Source organism: Malurus melanocephalus, unplaced genomic scaffold (assembly GCF_030028575.1).
Source record: "Malurus melanocephalus ecotype Western Australia unplaced genomic scaffold, MMel_1.1 scaffold_395, whole genome shotgun sequence".
In the NCBI taxonomy this organism is placed as follows: domain Eukaryota; kingdom Metazoa; phylum Chordata; class Aves; order Passeriformes; family Maluridae; genus Malurus; species Malurus melanocephalus.
Window position 1 is genome coordinate 191,122 of NW_026623627.1, and position 24,584 is coordinate 215,705.

The following is a 24,584-nucleotide window of genomic DNA, read 5'->3' on the forward strand; positions in this document are numbered from 1 at the left end:
AATTTTTCCCATCCTTCAGTGCTGCTGGCAGATGGGTTCTCGTGAGCATGCCCTGCTCTGCATAAGGGTTAGCTGACAGCTGACAGTTTGAATTGGAGGTTTTGCCTGGTCTGGTCTGAGGACACCTCTGAGCCCATCCCTCCTGCAGGTCACCTCTCTAGTGATGGSTGCAGGTTATCAGTGAGCAGCACCCAGGAAGACTGCGGCATTCTCACTGTGATCGGCAGACCTGGCAAAGGACATTGATCCAAACCTTTCCCAGAGAAAGAACATCGAGTTCATGTGGCTGTTAAATTGCAGAGCTAATCCTTCCGTGACTCATAACTCTAGCATGTGCTTTTCTGCTAAGGAGTCATCTAATAGACTTCATTTTCTTTTTTTTTCTTTTTATCAGATGCAGATTCATTGAAAGCATTTAGCAGTGCTTTCTCCCATCTGTCAATAATCTTGATTCAAACTACAAAAAAAAAAATTGCAGAAAAATAAGATTTAAGGTAATTTCCCCGTTTTTGAAAAGCTGCTGTAGTTAGTTGATTGCTAAAACATTAAAGATACTGCACAGASCAGAGACCCAGATGTCAATATTTACCATTTTGTTTTGGTTTTTTCCAATACCATCTACCTGAAAAATTACAGTGAAATTTATGAAACAAGTAGCCCAAATAGCAGCACTGCCAATGAACTTCAATAATGAGCTAAATAATGTAAGGCTTGTAAGAGGTAGCTCAATATTTATTTCTGAAATCCTGTTTTTCTCCATTCCTCTGAGAAGCTGAGAACCTGGTGCTTCAAATGGAAAGAYTGAGCCTTTGCATAGATGGATTGCAGCTGGAAGTCAGAACCAGCTACAATAACTAGCCACACAAGCAATCTGCATGTTTCCTGAAAAATGTAAAGCATGGTGCTGAGGGCTCACCAGCTGCTTTTTATGAAACCTTTTATGCCATTGTTTGGCAGGTATAAAATGCAAACACCTCTATGAAGTAAACTTGAGCTCTACTCTCTGAAAAAAACACTCATTAAGGATTCCTTCTGCAATTTTTGATTGGAAAGATGAGCTCTCCTCGTGTGACAGAGCTCTGTTACTGCAGGAGACTGTGAAAGATTGGATAACTGCATCAAGCAAATGGCCACGTGCTGTTTCACATGCCTCACCACCTGATGCAAAATACACACGGGTGGAAAAGGGAGAACATTGAATTCTTGCCTCTCCTCGGTGTTTKAAGCAGATGCTGCTCAGCACTAACGACAGAGGAAGCCCTGTGGGTAGATTTGCAGCAGTGCTGTGAGTTGGGACTTGCTGTCAAGGTAGCRAAGGGAATTATTGCATTAGCAGTCTGCACTGGTCTAAATGTATGGATAGCAGCACATCAAGGGAAATCCATTATGTTTGCACATGCCTTCCTACACTAAAAGGCTTGTGTTTTTTCCTGGGGGCTGTTGATCCTCCTTTATGTATCTCACTGTGCCCTGGGAAARCTTCTTTTCCTGCAGAATTAGATGGCATGCCTGTGGATTGCTTACTGAAACGTTAGCAAGGATAGCAAATGACCTCTCATATCTGATATATATCACAAATATCATATCTGCATCATTATTATTATTATTTTCATAGTGATGCAAGGCTTTACACCATGCAGTGCTTTTCATTCAAATATCTGGAACATTTGAGAATAGTGATTGTTGTAATTAATAGACCTCTGAAATAATATGGTTGTCTTTTCTCATTGGTGGCTGAATTGGAAAATGCATTTATTTAAGTTAGAGCAAAGGAAAATCAGTTCTTAAGAAAACATTCTACTGTTCAGATACTTTCAGCAGAACAATATGGGGTTTTATTGACACTGACTTAAAAATTTCCCTTTTTTCAATATAAAAAATCAGCATGTCAAAAGTGATTACTTCCTATTTCATACTCTCCTATTTTGTAAGGTTTTACTAATAAGCTTTGGTAAATCTAAAGCTAATAAAACATWCTTACACTAAAAAAACAAATGCATTTTAATAGTTGCATCCCCCAGATTTTTGAATGAGAGGGAGGTTATGATGTTGTATGAATAAACGATCAGACTTGGACAGGTAAATTTATCTGCTGGGAGATGACAGCTGCGAGCTACATCTGGGGGCAAAATCCAGAACTCATCCATCCAAAGCTAAGTGTTAGCATGCTGTATGATTTATGTGCTTGTTGCACATTCTAGCAGGGTATTTCCCTACCAAATTCTATTCTGTGTGAACTGATTCTGTAGGAGCTGTAGCTTGAAGGCATCTCACCTCCGGCCTTAGATGTAGCACCTCAGGTTTCTATCTTGTGAAAGGGGATGGTRCACACAAGGTATTTCTCTGGCAGTGACTTTCTGAGGAGAGCATGTTACTGTTGATCCAGTAMATTAACTTGAAAGAACATGCAAGAATGACAGCATTTCATAGCTCCTCCTGTCAGTGAGCATGATGACTATCATATGATTCACTGTTGGCAGGAACGTGTGTGTTTTCTCTATTTCTCCCAGCAGTGGTCCGCTTTTTCCTAATCAAGAAGCTTTACATTTTTTGTCCCTGTAAAATTTAACAGTGGTGGGAAGAGTCTCCACTGCCAGATAAAGCCATGGAGCTAACAGTCCTGCACTCCCTGCCCAGTTCTTGGTGTGTCTGGAAGATTATATGGAGAATAAAATGCCCTTGAAGCCAGGAAAAGGTAGCAGCAGCAGGCAGAGATTATGSAGTTCACKGTAATAACTCTGCAGGCTGTAATCYCTGCRTCTGAAAGCYTCATTTTTCATCAGAAATGTGAGAAGGGCTGGTTTCTACATTTCATCTTTCTCTTAAAACAGAGCTGAAGTGGCAGATGCAGCTTTTGTGGTTGCATGGCAGGGGTGTGTGTGTGATTGCTATTATCAGTACTTGCTGAGTCATTATTTGTAATTACTGAAAAAACAGGGAAATTTACTTTAAAGATGTTAAATCCACTTCTGGCAATCACAGGCAAAATTTTGGTTTTAAGAACATTCACMAAAAACACCCAGAGGTCAGCAATTCCAACCAGACATTAGTACTAAAGTATGTATTCCGTCAGTATATCATCACCTTGGAAACTCCTTAGGCATTGCTCACTGAAAAAATACTGAGACTTTAGAGACCAAATCAGAGAAGAAAAATATTAAAGACCAGTATTAAAACAGCATTTGAGAACTCCTGAAGACAAGATGTATTCAGACATGCGTTTTCTTAAATAATTCTGAATGTTTTAAGGTGCATTTAAAAAAAAATCCTGCTAAATATTTTACAATAACAAAATTTGGTAAATGAAGTTCATCACAGTGAACAATCTATCCTGCTTTATTTTAGTCTCATTTTAAGATACATCAAGATGACAATACAGTAAATGTAAATTAAAACCTCTTGTGCATCAAATAAGCTCATTTACATGRATGAGTTATAAAATTTTTTCCTGTGTGAAATGTGGTCTCGAATGGRCTAATATTGATTTTACAATATTTGTTTTATAATTGCCTGATTTTTTAAAAAATAAATCATGGCAGCTGTCATTTTTGCACTAGGAGGTATAAGAGGTGAATCCAGGTTATTAACCACAAGGCTGAAAAATAAATAATTTATGCTAACAGAGAAACTTGTCAACGAATGAGAGAGAATGCAAAATGGAAAAATAAGACCATGTACTTTGATGTTTTGAATGAAACAGTTACTAACACCATTATGGCATCCTGGTTGATCCCACTCAGTCACTGTGCTAGAAAGTTGGAATCTCAGCATTAAATATTGGAACACTACCATAAGGATACACCCTGTGTCCACCGAGTACTGACACCCTGTTAGCCACTGGCGCCCAAAAAGTGCCAACACTAGGATAAGCCTGACAGGTCCAGCTCAAGCCCTCTACRTGTGACATGCCAGGGAGATGAAGGCGTAGGAGATGTAGCCAAAAATACCTAAGCTTAGGGCCCATTTTTCTCATTGATATTTAGGATTGCAAATGAAACAGAAATACCCAAATTCAGAGTCTGAATGTTTGGATAGATCTCTGCTTTACAGCATCTCTCTTATTTGGGAGTAGGTCTCAGTCTTACCTCTTATGAATTTTTCAAAGCCTAAACGCTGTTCTGTGTTGCCTCATTGCTGCATCTTTATTTAATTATACAGTGCAAGAACAGGACAAAACTTCCTGCCTTCATGTTTAKTCTGTGAAATATGCTCCCTTAAATTCACCTAACTCTATTTTTTTTGATTTATTGCAATTCCTTTTACCTACAATTTTTTTAAAACCTGCTCTAAATGTAATTTACTCAATTTCAGGATCATTGATCTGAACAATGGCAGTAAATGTAATCAGGAAATAGACAAGTACAATAGAATTTTGTTTTTAAATAATTTCATTTGCTTATTTATTTACTTTACACTTTAGAATGACTTGTACATTTTGGCTGTAGTCTACCAAAGCAAAATACTTATTTTTAAAACCTCAAAAAGAGACAAGAAAATTAGTATTGGGGTTCTGAGGTCCGCAGTTTAAAGAGCAAAGACTTTCTGAAGTCTATATATCAGTTATCAATTTAACATGGTCTTCAGCATTCCTTTTTTTCCTACTCTACATATTTTTTGATTAACTATTATCTAATTCTTTGGAAAATATTGCCATGAGATGACGAGTCTTTTCCTTGCACATTTCTAAATTCTTCGCTGCTGGAAAACAAAACCACAAAACCACACCAAGTCTCTTCCCCTGACATTTCCAGACCACACCCACCACTGTAACATTCAGCTGCTTGAGATCAAGACCTCACAGAAGAATGCAGCCACTCAGATCAGGTTTTTGGTGCCTCTGAGGGTTGCATGGTCAGTGGGCAAAGTGGATATTCCGTTCTTTTCTTTATTACTCAGCATCACAGAGACACCTTCTRAGTATTTCTAATATTTATGCAGGATGGGTTCACAGATAATGACACTTAACAAGTGGGAGCAGTAATAAAGCAAACTTGYTGAATGTTTTCTGTAAAACATGCCAAAAATATTCATAAAATCAAATTAAGGAACCTCACAGAGGCTAGACAGAATGAAGTTCTGTTAACAAAGCGAATAATTCATGGTAGAAACGTCAAGACTTCCTTGCTGTTGGAAGATACCGGTGTTCCCATGCTGCAGAGGCTTTGTTTGTGACAATGCATTAACTGTGTTTGCAAGGAGCCAGAACAGTCAGTAAATAACAAGATTGTGAGGAAGTATGAATGACATATATGATACTGTGGAGCTCATGATGAAATACTGTGYTATTTATCCACTTGCTTAAGCTAATCTTCTTGAACAGCATGGCATTAGCTTTTGTTTACCAGTGTATTATAATTAATGAGTTAAGAATGTTCTTAATTACATGGACATAGTACATACCTCCTTAATCTTAAAGAAATATTGTTCTTCTAAACATATCTGGGTTGAGAGAACCTCTGTAGATTTGATTACCCTAACATGTATTGCATCCTTGTAAATATTTTGCTTTCTTTTCAGACAAACTTTGGCATCTACCTGATGAACCAACCCTTGCGCTCTTCCTTTTCAAATATTTTATCAGTTGGATCTCAAGTACTTCCAGTGCTGAAGGAGAATACAGAAATCCAGCCTCCAACATCCAGTGAAGAAAAATGTTCAGGATAGATTCTCTGGTGGTGATGAAATTTTTATGCAACTACAGGAAAAAGTCAGTAGTCAGTTACTTAAAAAAAGGAAAAAACTTCCACYCATTTACTTCTGGTAATTGTCTGTTTGCTGTAAATGTTATCAGATGGCAAAACTGTTGATAATTACAGYTCACCTACATGTTTTTGCTTGTGATTAGGATGCAGTAGCCATAATTCTATTTTGCACAATTGCTTCAGGATGCAACAGGTTTGATCAGGTTTTGCTGGTGGATGACTCCCAAAACAAGCCCAGCTTCGTTGTCAGAAAGCCACATCTCAATGAAGGAAAGTAAACATAATAACACACTACTTCCTTCTGCTGCTTTGTTAAAACCCCAATTAGGAGAGAGGATGCAAGACATGTTTTAGAAACAATGTGGGTGGGAAGAGAACAGTGGGAGAGTGGCATGAGAGTAGCAGTGCATTCAGCTTTTCCAAAAGGAAACTGAAGCAGACAGTCTGAAAGCAATGGAAAATAGGGAATAGTCTGTGTCTCCCCCTTTGCAAGTGGCGTGTGAGGATGACAAAAAGGTATAGAGATAATGAAAATTCAGGATGCCACTTGCAAAACATGTTCCTTGTGAAGGAATTCCATCCATTTGTTCTCAACTTCTTTATCTTCCATTTGTTACTTTTCCATCTGATTTATTTCATGCAATGTCTTCCCAGGGATTTTTTGTGAGATGGTGTCCCTGCCTGTGGAACATTAGTTGGAGCTAAATGATCTTTAAGGTSCCWTCCAACCCAAGGCATTCCATGATTCTATGAGTCCCACACTCTTGTTTATATATGTGTGAGTGCTGACACATTATTTTTAATTAGAGATTTTTCAAGTAAAACAGTCATTTTTTATACAAATTTTCTTATCCTCAGCAATTTCTAATGGTCATTCAAGGGAGCTCTCGAAAGTTTAGATGCTTCCCCATCATGAACAGGTCAAGGTATTCTCTCTTTATTCATTTCATAATGCCATTCCTAAAAGGCTTTAGAAAGCTCCTAAACAAGACTCATGCTTTCTGATTTCTGAGTGCAAATGTTTGAAACCTAAGGCTTAGTCTGAAATGTCAATTATTGTGAAAATTCAAAAAAAAAAGATAAATAAAGGAAGCCATGGAGAAAGAAAGGAAAATAAAAAACCAAACAAACATGGAAAGTCTAAGTWAATCAAGACTGAATACATKGAGGTCAGGTATTTTATGAYCCTCAGCATGTGTCCAGTTAGCTATAAGATGACTTCATGCTTCCAGGAWGTCCTTCTGGAAGAAGAAATTCTCCTGATTTGGCTGCTCTATTGCCATCTGACCCCGCTGAAAGCACCGTCAAAACTCTCATCCAATCTGATTTAGATCTTCCTTGGGGCAATTTTGGCTCCAGCTGTGTGAAAGTGCTTCTGGCTGGAGCAATCCTTGAGTTGTTTGAGCATACCCCCGCAGGGAGGCAGGCGGCTCTGTGAAAGACTTGGTCAAACAGTCATTCTGAAAGGGGAGTGACTACCACAGAGCAGCACAGAATGGGAAAAAGGAAGCTCATCACCCAGTGCACAAATCAGGATTAAAAAATACTCTTTCTTCTGTCTCTTTTTTTCTTTTTTCTTTTTTTTTCCCCCTTTTTTTTTCTTTAATATATAATGGCTTCTTCTTTCTTTTGTTCTTTTGAGAACTGGTTTTACTCACTTCAGCTGGAACAGTCTCTCAGCAGAGCTTTGTAATGGAAATGAGAAGAGACATTATCTGTTTCTTACAATCTGCCATAAAATACATGGAAAGAGAGGGGTTTTTCATATGTATGTAAACTTAGAATCAGTTTTGAGAGTTGTACCTTCGACTTCAGAGCCCAAGGTCTGCTCCTTGATGTCTGCTTTAAATAGCAGGGGGTTTATCTCTCTAATAGTCAATTATCTGAAGTTGTAATGAGCGGGCTTTTTGCAGCCTTGAAARGCAGTTTCCTGGTATCTAAATCTCRTAACTGCTTCACTCTCTGCCTTTCTGTTATGCAGAACATTGCTTTGTTGGGTAGAAAGCCAGSGCAGCTCTCAGATTTAATATGAAGAGACCTGCTGTATGCTGACCTTCAGGTGATCTCCAGTGCTCTGCTCTGTCCTCTTCACCTCAGCACTGTGTCATTTGTTTAAAATGGCACAGAAGTTAGGAAAGGAAATTGAAAGCAACCTCAACAAGCTCTGTTTCACTCGTTATTGCATTTAGTACAAAATAAGTCACTTTGGTACACAGTGGCTTGACAAATACAGTCTGTGAATATCCATAATGCAGCGTGTGATAACTACGGATGAGAGGATTTGAACTTTAAAAATGTCATGCTTGGTCATTTTGACCTATTATTTACAGTCAATTACACATTCTCTCTGCTGTGGCCTAGTAATATTAAATCAAGAATAATTCTACCATTTTACAGGGGGAAAAGAAAGATTTTCTCTGATGTATGAACATACTCATTAGTATAGTCTGTGCATTTCCCAGAAGGAACATSCTTGTGGTACAGTGATAGGAAATGTCACAACTCTTCAGATTGATGGAAGATACATAAGGAATCTTTCAGCTCAACAAAGAATAATATTTCCCTTCTAGTAAGTGGAGTGTTCCCGCCAGTACTGATATGTCTTTCCATCAATGAAGACAAATTCTTCTCAGTGCCAAAACTCTGTGGAAAATCTTTGAAGTAGGAAGTCACTTTTAAGTGGCATGCACTTTAAGTTTGTAGAAAAAACATCTGTCCCATAATGTGAAAAAAAAAAAATTCAAAAAAAAAAAGAAATTTAGCATACTGCAACCCCAAGGACTAAAGATACAAAAGGGGCATAAACACTTTGAAACACTATGTGGGAAAAGTGTATGTTCTATAAGGGTTTATTTCTTAACCTTCTAAGTATATAGAAAAAAAGACTATTTCAGATGAATGCAGGCTCTTTGATCTAAATACTCCAATTACTGCAAAATTAAATCTTTTGAATAATTGCAGATATATGTTTGCCTTATATGGATAATAAATGTACTTAATACAGTATTTCCAGAGTTCTGTATGTAGAAAGTCCTCTCTATATTTGAAAACCAAATCCTTATTTACTTGCAATGAATTATTCAGACAAATTCCATTCTGTGTGAGATTTAGCTCCTTCTCAAATCTCAAGGTAAAAATGGTGATTATTACAAGCTGTAATAATGGCCAGGAGGCTGAAATCACACAACAGAAATCAGCATTGTTAGGAGAAGTTTCTGAACTCTGTGTTCTCTGATATGACTAAGATATTTCAGATCATGATTTATATACTTTCAATTGTGCCCTTCAAAGTATGCTAAAAATTTTAGGCCATCTTTCTGTCAAAATTACACCCAAATCAAAATGAAGGACTGCATAAAGGACATGATTATTCTTCATAAATTGTAGAGATTATGCTATGCAAATCTTCTTCCATCTGTTTTTTAACTTTYTTGGAAATTAAACCAATAAAATATRTATTGTGTTTGATGTGTCTGCTGGTGATGGTTGCATTCCTGACCTTTTAGCTCACAAGGTGCTCAGTTCTGCTTGGAGGCATTGCCAGGCTCATGGATGAGTGTKTGGCTCAGGATAGATGGGGTGTCTCATCGCTGCTGGGATTCACAGGTGAGGTGTTCCCTCGTCTGTGTGGCCACATGCCAGTCAGCTGCACATTCAGGCCCTGCACAGAGTGAACTCATAAACACTGGTTTCCTTTAAAATAAGCACAGTCAGTCCTGTTGAAGCAATCCCTGTTATCCAGAGGCTGAAGCTTTCATCAAGGGTGAGATGGTGAGAGAAGTGATGGTTTATTTCCCTCTCCTTTGCCTGGAGGGATCCAGCACTGTTTCTCTCCACTGCTAACCCATCAGTCAGTGGGGGGGACTAAACAGGAGTTGGTGTGTGTAGGAATCTCAGGGAAGTTTTGTCCCTCCCTTCTCATGAGGTTTACCTGGAAATGATCTGTGACTCACGGGGCCAGCAAGAGCCAGACATGAGCACGGTGAGGCAGTTCCGCACGWGACTTGGAGCTACTTTTTCATGCATTTTTGATTCCCTGAGTGTGGGAGGGGAAGAAGAGCAGAGCTCTAACCCAAGAGGAGGAGGTGAAATGTGGGTACATCCCTGTCTCTATTACACAGCTRTCATGAGGAAACTGCTTGGGGAAAACACAGGCACAGCCCTAGGGAGGAGAGGAGAAGGCAGAGCGCTCCTCTCCGCTAGGTACGGTGAGACAGTGGATTTGCAGAGGCAGGCATGTCTCCTGGCCACCAGGGTTTAAGGACAAGATGGAACTTCAGCAAGAATAGAGAAGWACCCGCCAAGTGTGTTTTGGAATAGGCCATTTGGGGAAATATGGGTTTGAGGCATCAAAAGCTGAGATCAAAATGAACCCACGTTTCTGACTTCTTGGTATGTGTGCCAGTGGCAAGGCCAGAGTGAACAGGAAAAAAGTGGGAGAGAAAGAAAAACGGCATTTCCTAGAGTCAAAGTTTAAGAGAAAGTTGTGATGCACATGCTTTCRTCACCCAGTTTGTGATTATTTTTTCCAGAAAATGAAGGACGTAGGTATCCTCAGCTCATAAATCAKATTCTGAGAACTCAGAGTAAGCCATTGACAGAGAAGTGCCTCTTAAGCAAGGCACCATTTAAGAGGTTTCTCTTCCCTCCCTTTCATGTCAACCAGCTTGCTTTGCTGGTCACTCAGTGGCTGTGGGTCCTTTCCACTGGAAAAGAAAGTTGGCAGGTTCCCTGCATGAGGAGTGAAGTGACTCACTCAGGACTACGAACAGGGAGAGATGTTAGGGAGGCTGAGATGGGGCATCCTTGAGCATCACTGCATGTGCACAGTACCTCAGAAACCTCTCTAACAATCCCAGAAATACGTGTARCAGAAAATGTTAATCATTTTTCTGCTGGAGCTGTGAAGTCTTTCTGCAAGGGYGATATTCAGGAATTGTGCTGTTGGGGAATGGACCATTGCAAAGGCAGGACGGGGAAAGGGGACAAACAAAAAAAAAAAAGCATTTTGTAGCATTGCTGAGGGGTTCCTTAAATATCCACCAAGTAAGACAAATTGTGAGAAATCAGGGAATTTGATTTAGTACAGCAGTTTCATGGCAAATTTGAAATGACACTGATAWCAAAGGTAGAGCCTCTGCCCTTGCATGGCTCATGCATAGCCTATAACTGTGTTAAACCCAATTGCTTCCCTGAGCCAATCTATTCCAAATTTGCAACCAGAACTTGACAGCACACTTCAGATCTGGAACTGAACATCAGCTTCTCCTAGATAACCAGTATTTTCCATATTTGAGTCCCTTTCATGCTTTTTGCTGGCTTTCAGAGGTAGGTGTCCCATCTGGATTGTAGCACTCTGGCCGTAATGGTTAATGCAGAGATGATTCCTCAGTCCAGAAGTGAAATCAGCTTTTGATTTCTAAAAGGGCTGTGTTTTCCATGAGGCTGTGTTTGAAAAGCCAGCAGTGATCTAATATCAAGTCTGTTGTTTCCTGGTACTTGTGATTGATGATCAGACAAAGCTGTTGAAAATTTTTTGAGTTATTATTTCCAGAAGCTACAGAAAACTAGAAGACTGCAGGAGGCATTGCACTACTGAACCCATTCTACCCATGGAGAAGAGCCTCTGCGGTATTCTTGGATGTAATTTCCATGAGTCATGTATTAAATATCTGTAGTTGCACTGGTTTAGCCACATGCTTTGAGTTATTTCTTGTTCTCAGAGCCCTCGSTATCTTCTTTCAAGGTTTCTTCTAGCAAACCCTTTAATACTGAAATGAAAGTATTTTTTTCTTCTATCAAATGTATTGCTTTAAGAAATAAGAGAAAACAAGTTGTGTTTATGTTGGATATTTGAAGAAATTTCTTCATGGAAAGAGTTGTCAAGAATTGGAATAGGCTGTCCAGGGAAGTGGCTGAGTCACCATCCCTGGAGGTATTTAAAAGACACGCAGATGTGGTGCTGAGGGACACGGGTTASTGGTGGAATTGGCTGTGCTGGKGTAACTGYTGGACTCGATGATCTTCAGGGTGTTTTCCAGCCTCAATGTCTCTCTGATTCCAAGAAYATAAGATTTCTGTGTTTGGTTTGCTATCCAAAGCTCGATGTAATGATTTAATACACTAGGAAAGAGAAGGATTCTTGTCTGAGTTGCTTTATCTGTCAGCCAGTACTTTGAAAAAAGCTACAGTGTCCCTCAGAAATATCTGGTCAGTTAGAAGAGACTGCGCAGTGGCCCAGGGACACTGAATGTTGCCACTGCTGGCCTGTGCAGTAGCACAGGAGTTGTATATTGTGACCAGAGACTTTTAGAACAATTAAAAGCCAACAGTAATTTACATTACCAGCCTCGGAGGACTTTTCATTAACTGGTTGTGCATTGTTTTTTTGGTTGTTGTTTTTTTTGTTTTTTTGTTTGTTTTTTGTTTGTTTGGTTGGTTGGTTTTTTTTTTTTTTTTTTTTTTTTTTTTTTTTTTTTTTTTTTTTTTTTTTTTTTTTTTTTTTTTTTTTTGTTTTTTTTTTTTTTTTTTTTTTTTTTTTTTTTTTTTTTTTTTTTTTTTTTTTTTTGTTTTTTTTTTTTTATCTGAGGGAAGGATTTTGTCAAGTTCTTACACTATTTTGTGTCTCCTACTGGCATCATGGTGTCGTTTGGTATTCATTCAGCCCTGTTGCCTTTCCCCCTGGCACAGCATGGTAATTTGGAGCTACTTAGGAGCAAAGTGAAGTCTATGTCGAGGAAGAGAAAATCTGAGGTTTCATTGAGTGGGTAGTCTGAAACAATTGGTTAAATCAGTCAAGCAAGACTGAGACCTGTGTGGATCAGGGACCTGCATGAAACATTGGAAAAAATGTAAATGGATTACTACCAGCCCTTTCTGTTAAGTGCAAAGACAATACAAACCATCAATTATTTAAGAATCTATATGTGATCTAAATGAGATTGTCAGGTATTTGCAATAAGCATATTTATCTGCACTTGTATTAAATCAATATTCTGCTTCAAATAAGAAAGTTTGGATTGGGAGGGTCATTATCACCTATGTTGTATTTCTTCTAATTTCATCTATCAGCCTCAAAATATTGATGGCAAAATACTTGTTTAAATTATTTTCATTTAGTAAGAGAAGTTGAGCTTTGAAAATGCCTAAACAAGACACAGCTTYCTCAATTGAGAGACTACAAGTTAGCTGCGTGATGATATTACACAACCACATATTTGGAAAAATGGCCATGACACTTGTCAGAGAGAAGAAAATTGGGAGTGATTCAGCACTTAGGAGGAGAAGCACACAATCAAAGCATCACATTACAGCTAGAGAGGAATGCAAGAGAAATCCCTTAACACACATACATCTTTCTCAGAAACTGCCCAAATTAGAATGTTTACTTAAGTATGCTTTCTTATTTTTCTGAAGTCTCTGGTGATAAGCTTTGTGCCAGAAGGAAAAGGTAGAGATTGAGAGTCAAAGTGGTATCAGATGGAAAGTGCCCAAACACAGCAAAATAATGGATTTTTTTTAAAATTAAAATAGAATACTTTAACTTTCTACAGCTTTATGTGTAGGGAAAAAAAGGATTTAAAAAGAGTATGAAAATAAGTATAAAGGTGAATCATGGAATAAAATAAAACTGTCTTAACCTTCTAGAATGCATTAACATAAAAGCAATTTCTTTGTTTTTGAACATCCAAACCACAGTTCATCTTGCCAGTTCTTGTTATTACAGCCCCCAAACTGCCAGATCGTGGACAGAAGTCACTGCAATAGTGCAGTGCAAAGATACTCATGCTGGATATGGACATGGAGATAAAGTTGCTAATAAATGTAGTTACATGACAGAGTAAACCTTAAAACCCTAAGGGAAGGCCTGATGAAGAAACACACTCTTTCTCAGAAAGAGGAGATTTCTGTCATTAATACTGCAATGAAAAGCTGAAGAGCTTTCCAGCTGTAGCAAGACTTACTGGTTCAGAAACATCATGATTTTTGACCTCTTGATGCTGGCATTATTGTGACATACACTCAGCCTCTCTTAACCTGGATTTTCCATGGAAGAAATAAATGCAGCTGACAGGAAGAGGATGTGTGAACATGAATGGCAGAGGAGATGAAACCTCTCAAGAGCCTGTAAGTAGAACAAGACCCCTTGGTGCCCTTCCGGCCATAGGAGCCATGAGCCCACTAATCCAACTGGAAATGCAGCTGCAGAATCATGAATGGACTTGAGGATGGAGAAATGCTGCCTTAAAAGRGAGCTCTCACCTCCATCCTTCAGCTATTTCTCATTTCTGACTAAAAATAAAGCTGGATGAAAACACCATGAGATTAGAAAGCTGTAGATTTCACTGTGATTACTTTTTCATTATAAATCAGTTGTTTCTTCATCTAACCAGCCAAAATATTGCTCTGCAACTCTCTCAGGATTGTATCCAAATGAGTTTCGAGTCTCACCAACAAAGTTTCTGAGCAACTTCTTCCTGTGCTTTTCCACTCTCTGGTGAAGAAGTCTTTCTTTAGACCAAAATTCAGCTTCTGGCTGTTGCCTCTTATACCTTTCACTGTGCACCTTTGTGAATTCTGTCCTTAATACAGTCTTAGACTGTCTCTACCCCCAGCCCACAGGTAATTGCATACCCTGTCCTTTGCTTTCTGTTCTTCAGGCTGAAGGARCCCTCTCCYTCAGCCTYTCCTCATACATCATGTGCTGCAATCCTCAAACCTTCCTCTCCAGTGAGAAGTGCAATGCATGATGTCAAATACCCCGTGCTGAATGCTGGAGGTTTTAAACCAGAGAACTCAAAAAATCGTGCTTGACCCGTAGGGCTGGACAACGCTCTCTATCTGCTTTTTTGGTGAATGAATGAGAAAGGTCACAAAGTTCATATAGGCACCACTTCCCTGGCAAGCTGGGTAAAAACATTTCATTATTATCAGTTTAGGGACTTGGCTGTGATAGATCCATTTTTGCTCCTCAGAGGCTGGCTCTGAATTTAGTTCTAAATGAAACTTTACACTAAGTTTACAGTATAAGTCTATTACCATTTACTTACCGGATGATTCTCTTTTTGACTTAATCAAGGAAAAGTTTGAGGGGTTATTTTCAATGATAATGAGAGATGAGGTGCTTAGTACATTCATTGCAAAACTAGAATGTGGTTGAAATCTTGTTCTGAGCAAAGTCAGCAGCAGAATTATACTCTTCTCTGCTGAGTAGACTCACTTTTCCTTCTAAGTTTGGCAGTAATCATATTTGCTTCCCTCAGTATGTTCTAAATGGATTTCCACAAAATTCAGAAAGTTGCTGTGCCACTGAAGCAGTTCCATTTCTATATGCCCAGTTTTGGATACTTAACAAATTTGATTTTCTAGAAGTATAAGGTGAACACTCAATAAAAACTGGGTTGATTGAACAGTGCAACAATAAAATATCTACGCAGCCCAAGTACTTCAGAAACTTTAGACAAAGATGTACCACTTCCTAATTTACTAAATGAACCACATCTGAAAGCAGTTAATCAGCTGTTTCACTGCCAGCAGGCAAAAGAAAGTTGACAGCTGTTCACAACTGTCTCTTTGTGCTTCTCTCTTTGCCATGTACAGTGCAAAGTGTGTGAATCAGGCAGAATAGGTCAATGAGATTTTCAGGCAATCACGGAATGAAATAAGGGCTGAACTGCTGAGCAGCCTCGTTTTTCTTTCCCTGGCACCTGGCATGCTTATTTGTCCCAGTGCAACTCATGGATAAAAACTATAATCACATGGGAGCAGAGAACCCTCCCTCAAGTATCTTTCTGAAATCCCCATGCTTAGGTGATGAATAACCTACATGAATTCCAAGGTGATGAAGAACTAGATGGGTGGTTGAATTGTGAAGAAGTTAAGAAGCTGGTAGAACCAAAATTCCTTTTCTGCTGAGATGGCAAAGCTCAAAATAGCTCCCAATTATTTTGGTGGTTTTTTTGTTTTTGTTTTTTTTTTTTTTTTTTTTTGGTGGTGATGCTGCTGTTGTGGAGGTTTTGTTTGTTTGTTCTCCTGTTGTGTTAGGCTAGCATTGCAAGCAGCTGCAGTCTGTGAATCTGAAAATCCTTGCAGCCAAGTCTGTTGTTACCAGGCAGAGGTTGTTTTTTAGTCAGTCAAAGTTTCTTGCTTTTATGGGTTCGTCTTCCTTTTGATGGGATAACCTCATGTGCATGTTATCTAGCTGAATTGCAGAGGAGTTGCACAAAGTTGGGCTTTTCTAGCAGATCACTTGGAAGATTCCCAAGAATTCAATATTCCCAAGTATTCAATATTTGCAGTGATGTGCAATTTGTCTCAAGGATGAATATCATCCAGGTGTATTAGAGAAGAGGAGAAAAATGGAGGGAGAAAATTCCTTGAGACATTATCAAATATGTCCCTCATCCTAGGCCAGCACCAAATACGGCAGCACAACACCTGGCAGGTGACAAAGGCATCAAAAAGGGTTCCAGCTTTCTTCAGCTCCAGCCTGGTGCAGCATAGAGGAGGGCTGAACAGAGTGCCCAGATGGAGCTGAGACAATTCCCTTGGGCTGAGCAGGGATAGAGGGGATTCCTGGGAGACTGCTCAGGGCAGTTGAGGCATTTCAGTGCCCTCAAGGCCTGAATCTAGGGATAGTTGCTCTTGAAAACATACAGCTCTCTCTGTTGCAGTCAGGATCATTCTCCATCTGGCACAGAAAGCAGCAATAACTACTTTGATTAAKGATCAAAGTGGTCAGTCTGCTCCTGCACAAGCCTGGACACCACAATCGGCCAGTTCCACTGCTTTTCTCCTTGAGTTTTACTTTCTGCAATGTAACTGAGTGGGCCAAAGACCAAGGTGATTATTTTTCAATGAATAGCTGAACTTGGAGACTCTTTTTGTCCCTAGGCTGACACAGTCTGGCCCAGCTGGACACAGAGACTATTATGGACACTGTGTTCAAGGCTTATGCTCATGTAATTTAATGTGCAAAGGGCAGCTCTTGATGAAAAGGTTTTGTCAGTCTGGTTAACAAGATCTTATAATCACCACCACGCCACCAGAGATCTGAGAGACTTCTGTTACCATGCTCCCTGTGCTTGTWATTTCTCAGATGAAGCCTGTATATTGCTCATACTTTATCAACTACTCTTAAAATTTCTGAAGTGGAATATAGAAAGGAAAATTCTTGTCAGACAGATGTTTACTGCAACTGATGGATGCTCTTGCAASGGCTAATGTCACCTGAAGGGCATCTGTTCGCAGTGTTTCTGTTGCTTTCATCACAAAAGTCAGCAAAGCAGGAAATAGTGTGAAACTTGAGAGAAAGATTAATGAGTCTCATTAAGAGGAGTGAGGTATGATTAAACAATAGGGTACAGCAGAGTGGGTAAAATATGAGGCCAGCACTGATCTGGGGAGGACTCATCTAATTGTTATCAGTTTCCCAGCCCAAAGGAGTGGTAATTCAGAAGTTAAACATAGGTACTGAGGTATGTCATTGCAAGGCTGAAAGTTAGGTTTGGAGGATTAACCACACTGATCCCTAAAAGKGAACTCAGAAGAATCCTTGAACTGGTGAGTTCATAATCAGCCTGAGGGATGACAGCTCATGATCGGTCGCGTCCGCCCCTGGTGTAAGCTGGCAGCATCTCACCGCCTTCCATCGACGTGACTCTTCTGATATCAGGGTGACTGTGAGAAGGCAAAAGCACAGTGAACATTTTTCTATTTTTAATTTCTGTAAACTGAGAAACTCCTTTCGATTTCAAAAGAAGCAGGACAGGTATGTTATCTCAGTTATATGAAGTTGTCCCTACCAAATGTAATGGAACTTAATGTGAAGCTCTGCTTTTTGTTTTTGCTGTGCCTGAAGCTGGAAAGGACGTATCACTTTCCACCCAGTGAAATGAGCRTGGTACTCACTCTTCTCATAATCTCTTTGGAGCATCTGCACTCCAGGCAGAAGCTAAGGTCTGAAATTGAGGCAATTTAACCAACAGTGTCACTGACCTTGTGCCCAGTGCTGCATCCAGACAAATAATTGCAGCACCGCTGGAGTTTACGTAACACGCTCTTATGCAAGAGAAAGCAGCTGGGAGTCACTTGGCATGTTTGGCCAGGAGAGTGGCACAGCAGCCTCGGCTGGATTCTGCACAGCCAGGGCAGCTCACCTTCACCTCAARAGCAGGAGACCTGATTTTCCTTGGCTTGCTGCCTGGATGCATTCATGCCTGCCCACCATGGTCACCTTCCACTGCAGTGGCTGGAAATCCCATCAGCTTTACCAGACAAGTCATGTGTGGCTGATCTGTGACTCCCACCAAGAGGCATCTCCTACCCAGGCACTGCAGCACGCCTCTGAGATTCTAGCAGGACACGGCTGTGCCATCCTACCCTTGCTTTATCAACTACATTTTTCAGGCAGCTTCAATAGCTTGTGCTTGGATCTTTTTTTGTTCCTGTAATCTCCTTCATGGTCTAAAGATTGTCATTCTGTGGTGAGCAAAGATACTCTGGACTGATATTTCAGTCCCTTGAAGGATTTCCCTGTCCTCCAGACTCCACCTCACCCAAATGTCMGGGCAGGGTTTCACCCCTTTGCTGTCCCTTCTCATTATTACACAGAAAGCAGTAGGAAGGGAATATCCTCAKGGAGTAGCTGTGGGAGCACAATGGAGCAGGGTGCAAAAGGAGGGAGAAGTTGGATGGCAAAAAGAACAAGTTGAAGGAAGGTCTCCCCATCATTTGATTCCAATCTCTTTGGTAGCTGGTGAGTTATGATCARTACTAAAATGTGTCACTTGCTCTTGCTGATCTGCTCACACTCACATGAGTATCTGCAAGAACAGATTCAGTAGAAAGAAAAGTGGATTTCTGTACAGTTCCTCTAGATGGCAAGCTTTATCTGTTCTATTTATCTTATCTGTCCAAAAGTGAGTGTTCAAGCACAGCCACACTAGGAAAAAGCTTTCTACGCTACTCGGACCATTCTATCAGTTCTGGAATATCAGCTCCTAGAGTCCTAAGCAAGTTTTTGTAGAGAAACAAAATTGTGAATGATGCACCAGTTTCTTGAGAAATGTGTTTACTTGTAAAATATGATTTGTAAAGTAGAACAAAGATTTTTTTTTTGAAAGATGATGTATTTTGCAAACATTCTTACTGCACCTATGATGAAGATGTTGAACAGTTTACTCTCAGAGGSATTTTGCTGTGCAGAATGTGGGGGAAGTCTCTCTATGTCCCAACTTTTCTAAGCATTAACATTGATCATTACTTTCACTGTTGCTAAGTCAGTGAGGAAGGGGTGTAAGAAATCAGAAACAGAATGAGGAAATCAATAAAATTGCTCTGACTGCTGATCCCAATCTAATTAGCAATTACACCAGTGGACTTCCTGGCATGGAATTCCTGTAAGATGGTCTTGTGTGCATYCATTATTTCAATATTAGAGAAAAATATTGCTAAAGAACAGCTGGTTTTCATCCTAGGCTGCCTTTTGAACAGCTATAAAGTAAGTRTGATGGCAGTGCTGGGACACAGGGTTGTATCACAGATTTCATGGTATTGGGTGATTTTCTGGGAAGCRAGATGACAAAGATTCAAGCCCATATCTCTCTAGTAATCAGGATACAGSCCCAGCCCTTATGCTTGACATAACAGAATGAGCTTCCAAAAACATTCTTGATATTTATGGAAACCCCAGTTGRGTGATATATCATTGCTGTAATGGGTCTTTGTATGACAGGGCTCATTTTCTGTGGACAAATGAGACAATGTCCATAGAGTTCAAATCTTGTGTTCAGTGCTCTGCTGTTTGCATTGTTTCTGCATTYCCCTTGCTAAGAACCCATCTCTGTCCCTTCTTCTGTGTGAAACAATTTGTGCATTCCTCCAGGGGGAAATCATTTCACACATTTTGCAGGTGACATCACATTTTGCTCAGATGTGACAAATGAAATATTTAATCAATTTTCTTGGGTGATTTTGCAATGGCCCTAATTTTAATTTCAATTTCAGTTTGTCCTATCTTAGTTTCAGCACATTTCTTCTTATTATATCCCTCAATCTCCATTTTCTTGCCTTTCGCTCTTTCAGTCATGCATTTTGTCATGCCTCTGACTAGAATATAAGGGTCTCAGAYGATAGATTTTTATTTCTATAAAAATATGTGATCCCTGTTTAAGTGCTGTACAAATACATAATGATCTGGCCATAGTGCTTGTTCTGCCTTAGATGATTTGTCTCCCTTTTTCACCTCCACCCTTCAAATAATCTTGTAATTGCCTGTAGCTTGCCCAAGGTCTCTTAATTTGCTTCAAGTSAGTTTTGCCAGCTTGGACAAATCGGTCTTCTCAGCCCAGATAACACTGCTGGCACCACTTGACCTCCCTCTGGTGAGGGATTTGACAGAAATTAGAAAGCAGGATTTGCTTTCTAGAAGAGGGATACCCAGACCTCTGTGCAGCTTTGCTGATCAACCTCTGCCGAGTCACCTGGAGAGAATTTCTCATCTCTGCTTTCTGATGAGAATTCCCTTTGGTCACTGCCACATTTCATCGTTGCATTGCACACTCTGTCCCTGACAAACCTCTGCTCCTTGCCTGGAGTCCCTGCCTTTCCCTTCCCTGGGGACAGTGCCTGCCCTAGATAATGAAATGGTTTGTGCCTGGTTCTTGCATCACCATTCCAGTCAGGGCACCCAGAGACCTGTGCTCCCCATTTCCTCTGCTTAGGGTCACCACAAAGCACCTCTGAGCACTTTGTGATCAGAACATCAACTGTCCTCCAGAATAGCAGGGGAGGTGGATTAATGTAATTCTGTCATCTTTTATTGAATTAGAGTTTTGACTGATAATGAACAGGAGAATGTGTCACGTCCTTACATGCCAGTGCATAAAATGCATGGCAATATAATCACCACTATCCATAAACATGATTGTGTTATTGAATTGTCCACAAMAATTATTTCCCCCTATATTGACAGRGAAGCTCTAATAACTTAATCTGTCCTGATCAGAGCAAAAAGACTTTCTCTTCTCTTGATTTTGCCCTTAATTTTACTGCTGAAAATGAGGGGGAAAAAAAGGCTCTGCTTAGAAGCAAGGACACAGCAAGCATGACCCGATGCTCATGATGTCCTGAGGAGGCTTTCCCTTCCTCTCTGAGGCAACAGCACAGTGCAGCCTTGTGGAAGGTCCACAATCAGCCTTCCCTTTCCCTATTGCATCTGATTTCATAGTTTTGCATGTATTGAGCACATCCCTTGAACTGACCGGCGCGGTGACAATCCCTGAATCCCTGCCCTCTGGCTCTCAGTGTGGTGGGAATCCCTGAATCCCTGCCCTCTGGCTCTCAGTAGGGTGGGAATCCCTGTCCTGGTGGCTGACAAAGGCGGTGCTCACCCCTCCTCCCCGATGTGAGACAGAGCCCTCCTCTGGAAAGGAATGTGCCACAGTCCCTGCAGGAAGCTCTTGCACAAGATGGCCTTGGTGTTTCCTCATGGCAGGGAGGAATGGCCAACACCTGAGAAATTTCTGTGGGGAAATTGCTTTCCTGTGGGAAAAATGCTTTCCCCACAGCAGGCATTCCTTTCACTACACTTCCGAGATGCCCTGGCTGACAGGGAGGTGCGTGTACACCTTCTTGTTCAAGGTCAGAGTGTCCCAAAGCATCCAGATAAATGCTGGAAAATCTTATCAGGTAATGTGTATCTGCTGAAAAAAATGGTGGTGTTACAGACTCTTATGAAGAAGAGGCTGTGAAGGGAACAGTGGCCACTGACAATGTGCCAGCTGGAGAATTTGAGGAGAGGATATATTTCCTCATAGATTTGTGTGTGAAATATGATGTGGTTACTATGTATGGCAGCCAARCTTTACTCAAGCTTAAGCTCTCCACTTCCTTCCTATTTATTTAACACTGATATTTTGCATACACATGTCCTGACTTTTTAGGCCCTTTTATTTCCTGTTAGCTTGATGCTATTCGGAAGCAGATCTGTGAGTGGTGTTTGAATATTTATATACCTTGTATTGTATTTTTACAACACCTTCAAGTAAGAATCAATGGAAAGACCCCGAGGAAATTATTTTTGGCCTTGTTTTCTAGTTGCAAAGGAGTAGGTCATGCAAGTTAAACACAACCCTACATCCTTTGCTTCAGGCTATGCCCTGGGGCTGGAGTAGACCCAGAGAACAGGATCTCTCAGGAGGAGTTCAGTGCATGGAGCTGTATTATCCTTTTGTGGGGTGCAGAAGCACTCACACCGGTAAATCGTCCAGCCTGGTAGGAAGAGGATGGAACAAATTAGGAGGATAAGCTGCAACCCCCTTCTTCCTCTTCCAGGGGCAATGAATCAGTTACAATTTGGACTCTTGTTTTAATCTGCCTTGTTTTAATCTGCCTTCTCTAACTGAGAAGCGGTTTAAGCACAGTGTGAATTAAATCTGAGCTCGTGTTCTGCTGTCTCCATCATTAGATGAGCGGCAGTGTGGAGGTTTGCAGTACTTCATGAGTTGGGTTCATCACCAACTTTTTTGATGAGATATATTWTAAGAACATTCTATAAATACATGTGTAAAGGTATCTTATGAGACTCTTCACAAATCAGAAATGTCTATAATACTGATGGAATGGAGCTTTGGACAAAAAGAATTTCCTTCCCTATCTCATTAACAAATGTGGTGGACATCTTATCCCATTCTGCACTGCAGTATGTAATGATGGCTGTGCATCATACTCTAAGTGTGTGATGAAGGCAAGCTAAAAGATTCTGTGCCTTTGGAAAAGTCATGCTTTGCAAGTCCAGCCTATACATAATCTTACTGTGTTCATGCTGATAGCAAATGCTGAGTGTATTTCATTACCAGGAGGGCGAGACCGCCTGCCAGCCGGAYGGCATTTGCAAATGATCCGTCCCTAATCCGCTCTTCCAGAGCACGACCTACATCTTGTTGCTATCTTTCCTCTTTKGCTTTGAATGATTAACTCTCAGTTCATGAGACTTTCCCATGCAGGACCTGTCCTTCAGGGTGCCTGGTAAGTACCAAGTGCTTTTGTYTGCTTGTGCTCAGCTTCCAGCTCCCCAGAACAGAATCATCCCCAATCTCATTAAAAACATCATAAATATTAATCCAATGACGCAGTGATCCAGCATAACACTGTGATAGAAATCCATCAGCAGTGCACTGCCACAGTCAGGTATTTTCCTGGACACGGGGATAGGTGGGCATTATGGACAGAAGCTGGCATCTAAAAGCCACTCCAACATTCAGAGTCAAGTCAGGGCTGCCAGGTATCCCCAAGGCTGCGAAGGGAGGGAGAAATCCCCATGCAAGGCCAACCAGTGCTCATAACCCAGCCTGGGCTTCATCTGTGAGAAGGTTTTCTAGTATAAACAGTGCTCTTTGGGTTTCAAGGAAGCCCTGGGGAAAATGGCCAGCTGGACAAAGGACTCTTGTTGCTTGACCAGTTGGCTCACTCAGCATCTTACACCTCCCCACTGCCCTTAGGCCAGAGTGATGTTATTATGAGTATATAATTGTGTATTTAGCTCCTCTGTTAGGGCTACAATTTAAAATAATGAAGGAATSTAATTTAGATCGGTGTGCTCCCCATATGAGCTCAACACAAAGCTATAATAAGCCAATTTATAAATGACACATATTTCCCCTACACTCAGACAGAAGGAAAAATACAAATATGAGAAGGACTGACTGCTTATGTGTTCATGAGAGGTCATTCCAAAAACAGAGCTGAGCTGATCAAAAAGCATTTGCATATAAGCAATCTGAAAATTTCTTTATAGTTTTCACAGRAAAATTAGACCAGTTCATGAATAACTGAGTCACAGGACATTGTGATTGGCTGCTAGCAAGAGTTTAAAGTAACATGTGCTTTGTTCACAGTGTTGGCCAACTGATTTTATCTGTTTGCAATTTGGTTTTTGAAAACTATTCAAGCCAAGGGTTAAGAGAAAGCTCTTAGATATGGGCAGAATTCCAAAGCAATGTGAGAGTCCATTCACTAATTGAAACTGGCATCAGGAAGCATGCCTTAATATGACCTTCAGGAAGTTCTTTAAGTTTTGTCAATGTGTCAATCTTCTCCCTTCCCTCCAGTATGAACAGCAACTTTAATCATATATATACACATACATAATTATTTTTTAATCCCCAAAATTCCAGCAAAGGCACGAAAAGGAGCTGCTGAAACTGAGCCAGGAGAAAAGGAAACTGGCCATTCCTGGAGAAGATGCCTCTCTCGCTAAAAGGGTGACACAGCGGGGTGGCTACCCACAGATTAAGAAACTGTTGAAAGCCTTGGAATTACTCAAATGAGGTTATTGCCTTTGGGTTCCTCAAAGGGTCAGCCCCAGCACTTCCACCCCTGCTGACCAGGAGGCTGAGTCAGGCCCTCTCCAGCCTCAAATCATCCACTGCCTCTCATGAATTCCTGTATCAACCCCAGCTGTCATCGCTCATGGTACAACGATAAAAAACATTCTCTGCTTTCTCTTGGGCTGCCTTTGCCTGGACCATTTCAGCTGAGCCCCTCTGCCCTAATCCTGAGCATCTTTCCCCACTCTGGTCCTTGCTTCCTGGAGGGGATCCCTCTCTTTGTCAGTGTCCAAGCTGAAATAAATCATGGGAAGGTTTTGTTCTACTGGAAGTGTTAACCTGCCTGCTGCGTGGTTTAGAGGGAGAAATTGCACAGAAACTGAGGTAAGTGCCCAATAAAGAATGCTCTCAGGAAAATGGCCATAACTGGGGTCAAATGAAAAGCCCATTCCTGACCTTGGATACTTTACCACAATGTTCAAAACCTTGCACAGAAATTTTGTACCAAGACAGCTGATCAGCTCTTGTATAAGCCCAGAGATGACTGTGCACA

At 40.5% G+C, this 24,584-nt stretch overlaps 1 protein-coding gene across 1 annotated transcript in view; it reads left to right on the plus strand.

Annotated features, from left to right (window-relative positions):
* The window catches only part of MOCOS (molybdenum cofactor sulfurase), a gene marked incomplete at its 5' end in the record, with an annotated part of 196,907 nt that extends 189,625 nt beyond the window's left edge, over positions 1-7,282 (plus strand). The window contains one exon of the mRNA XM_057379247.1: positions 5,518-7,282. Within this exon, the coding sequence (XP_057235230.1) occupies positions 5,518-5,664 (147 nt within the window). The remainder of the gene's footprint in view (positions 1-5,517) is intronic.
* Positions 7,283-24,584: the final 17,302 nt, after the last annotated feature.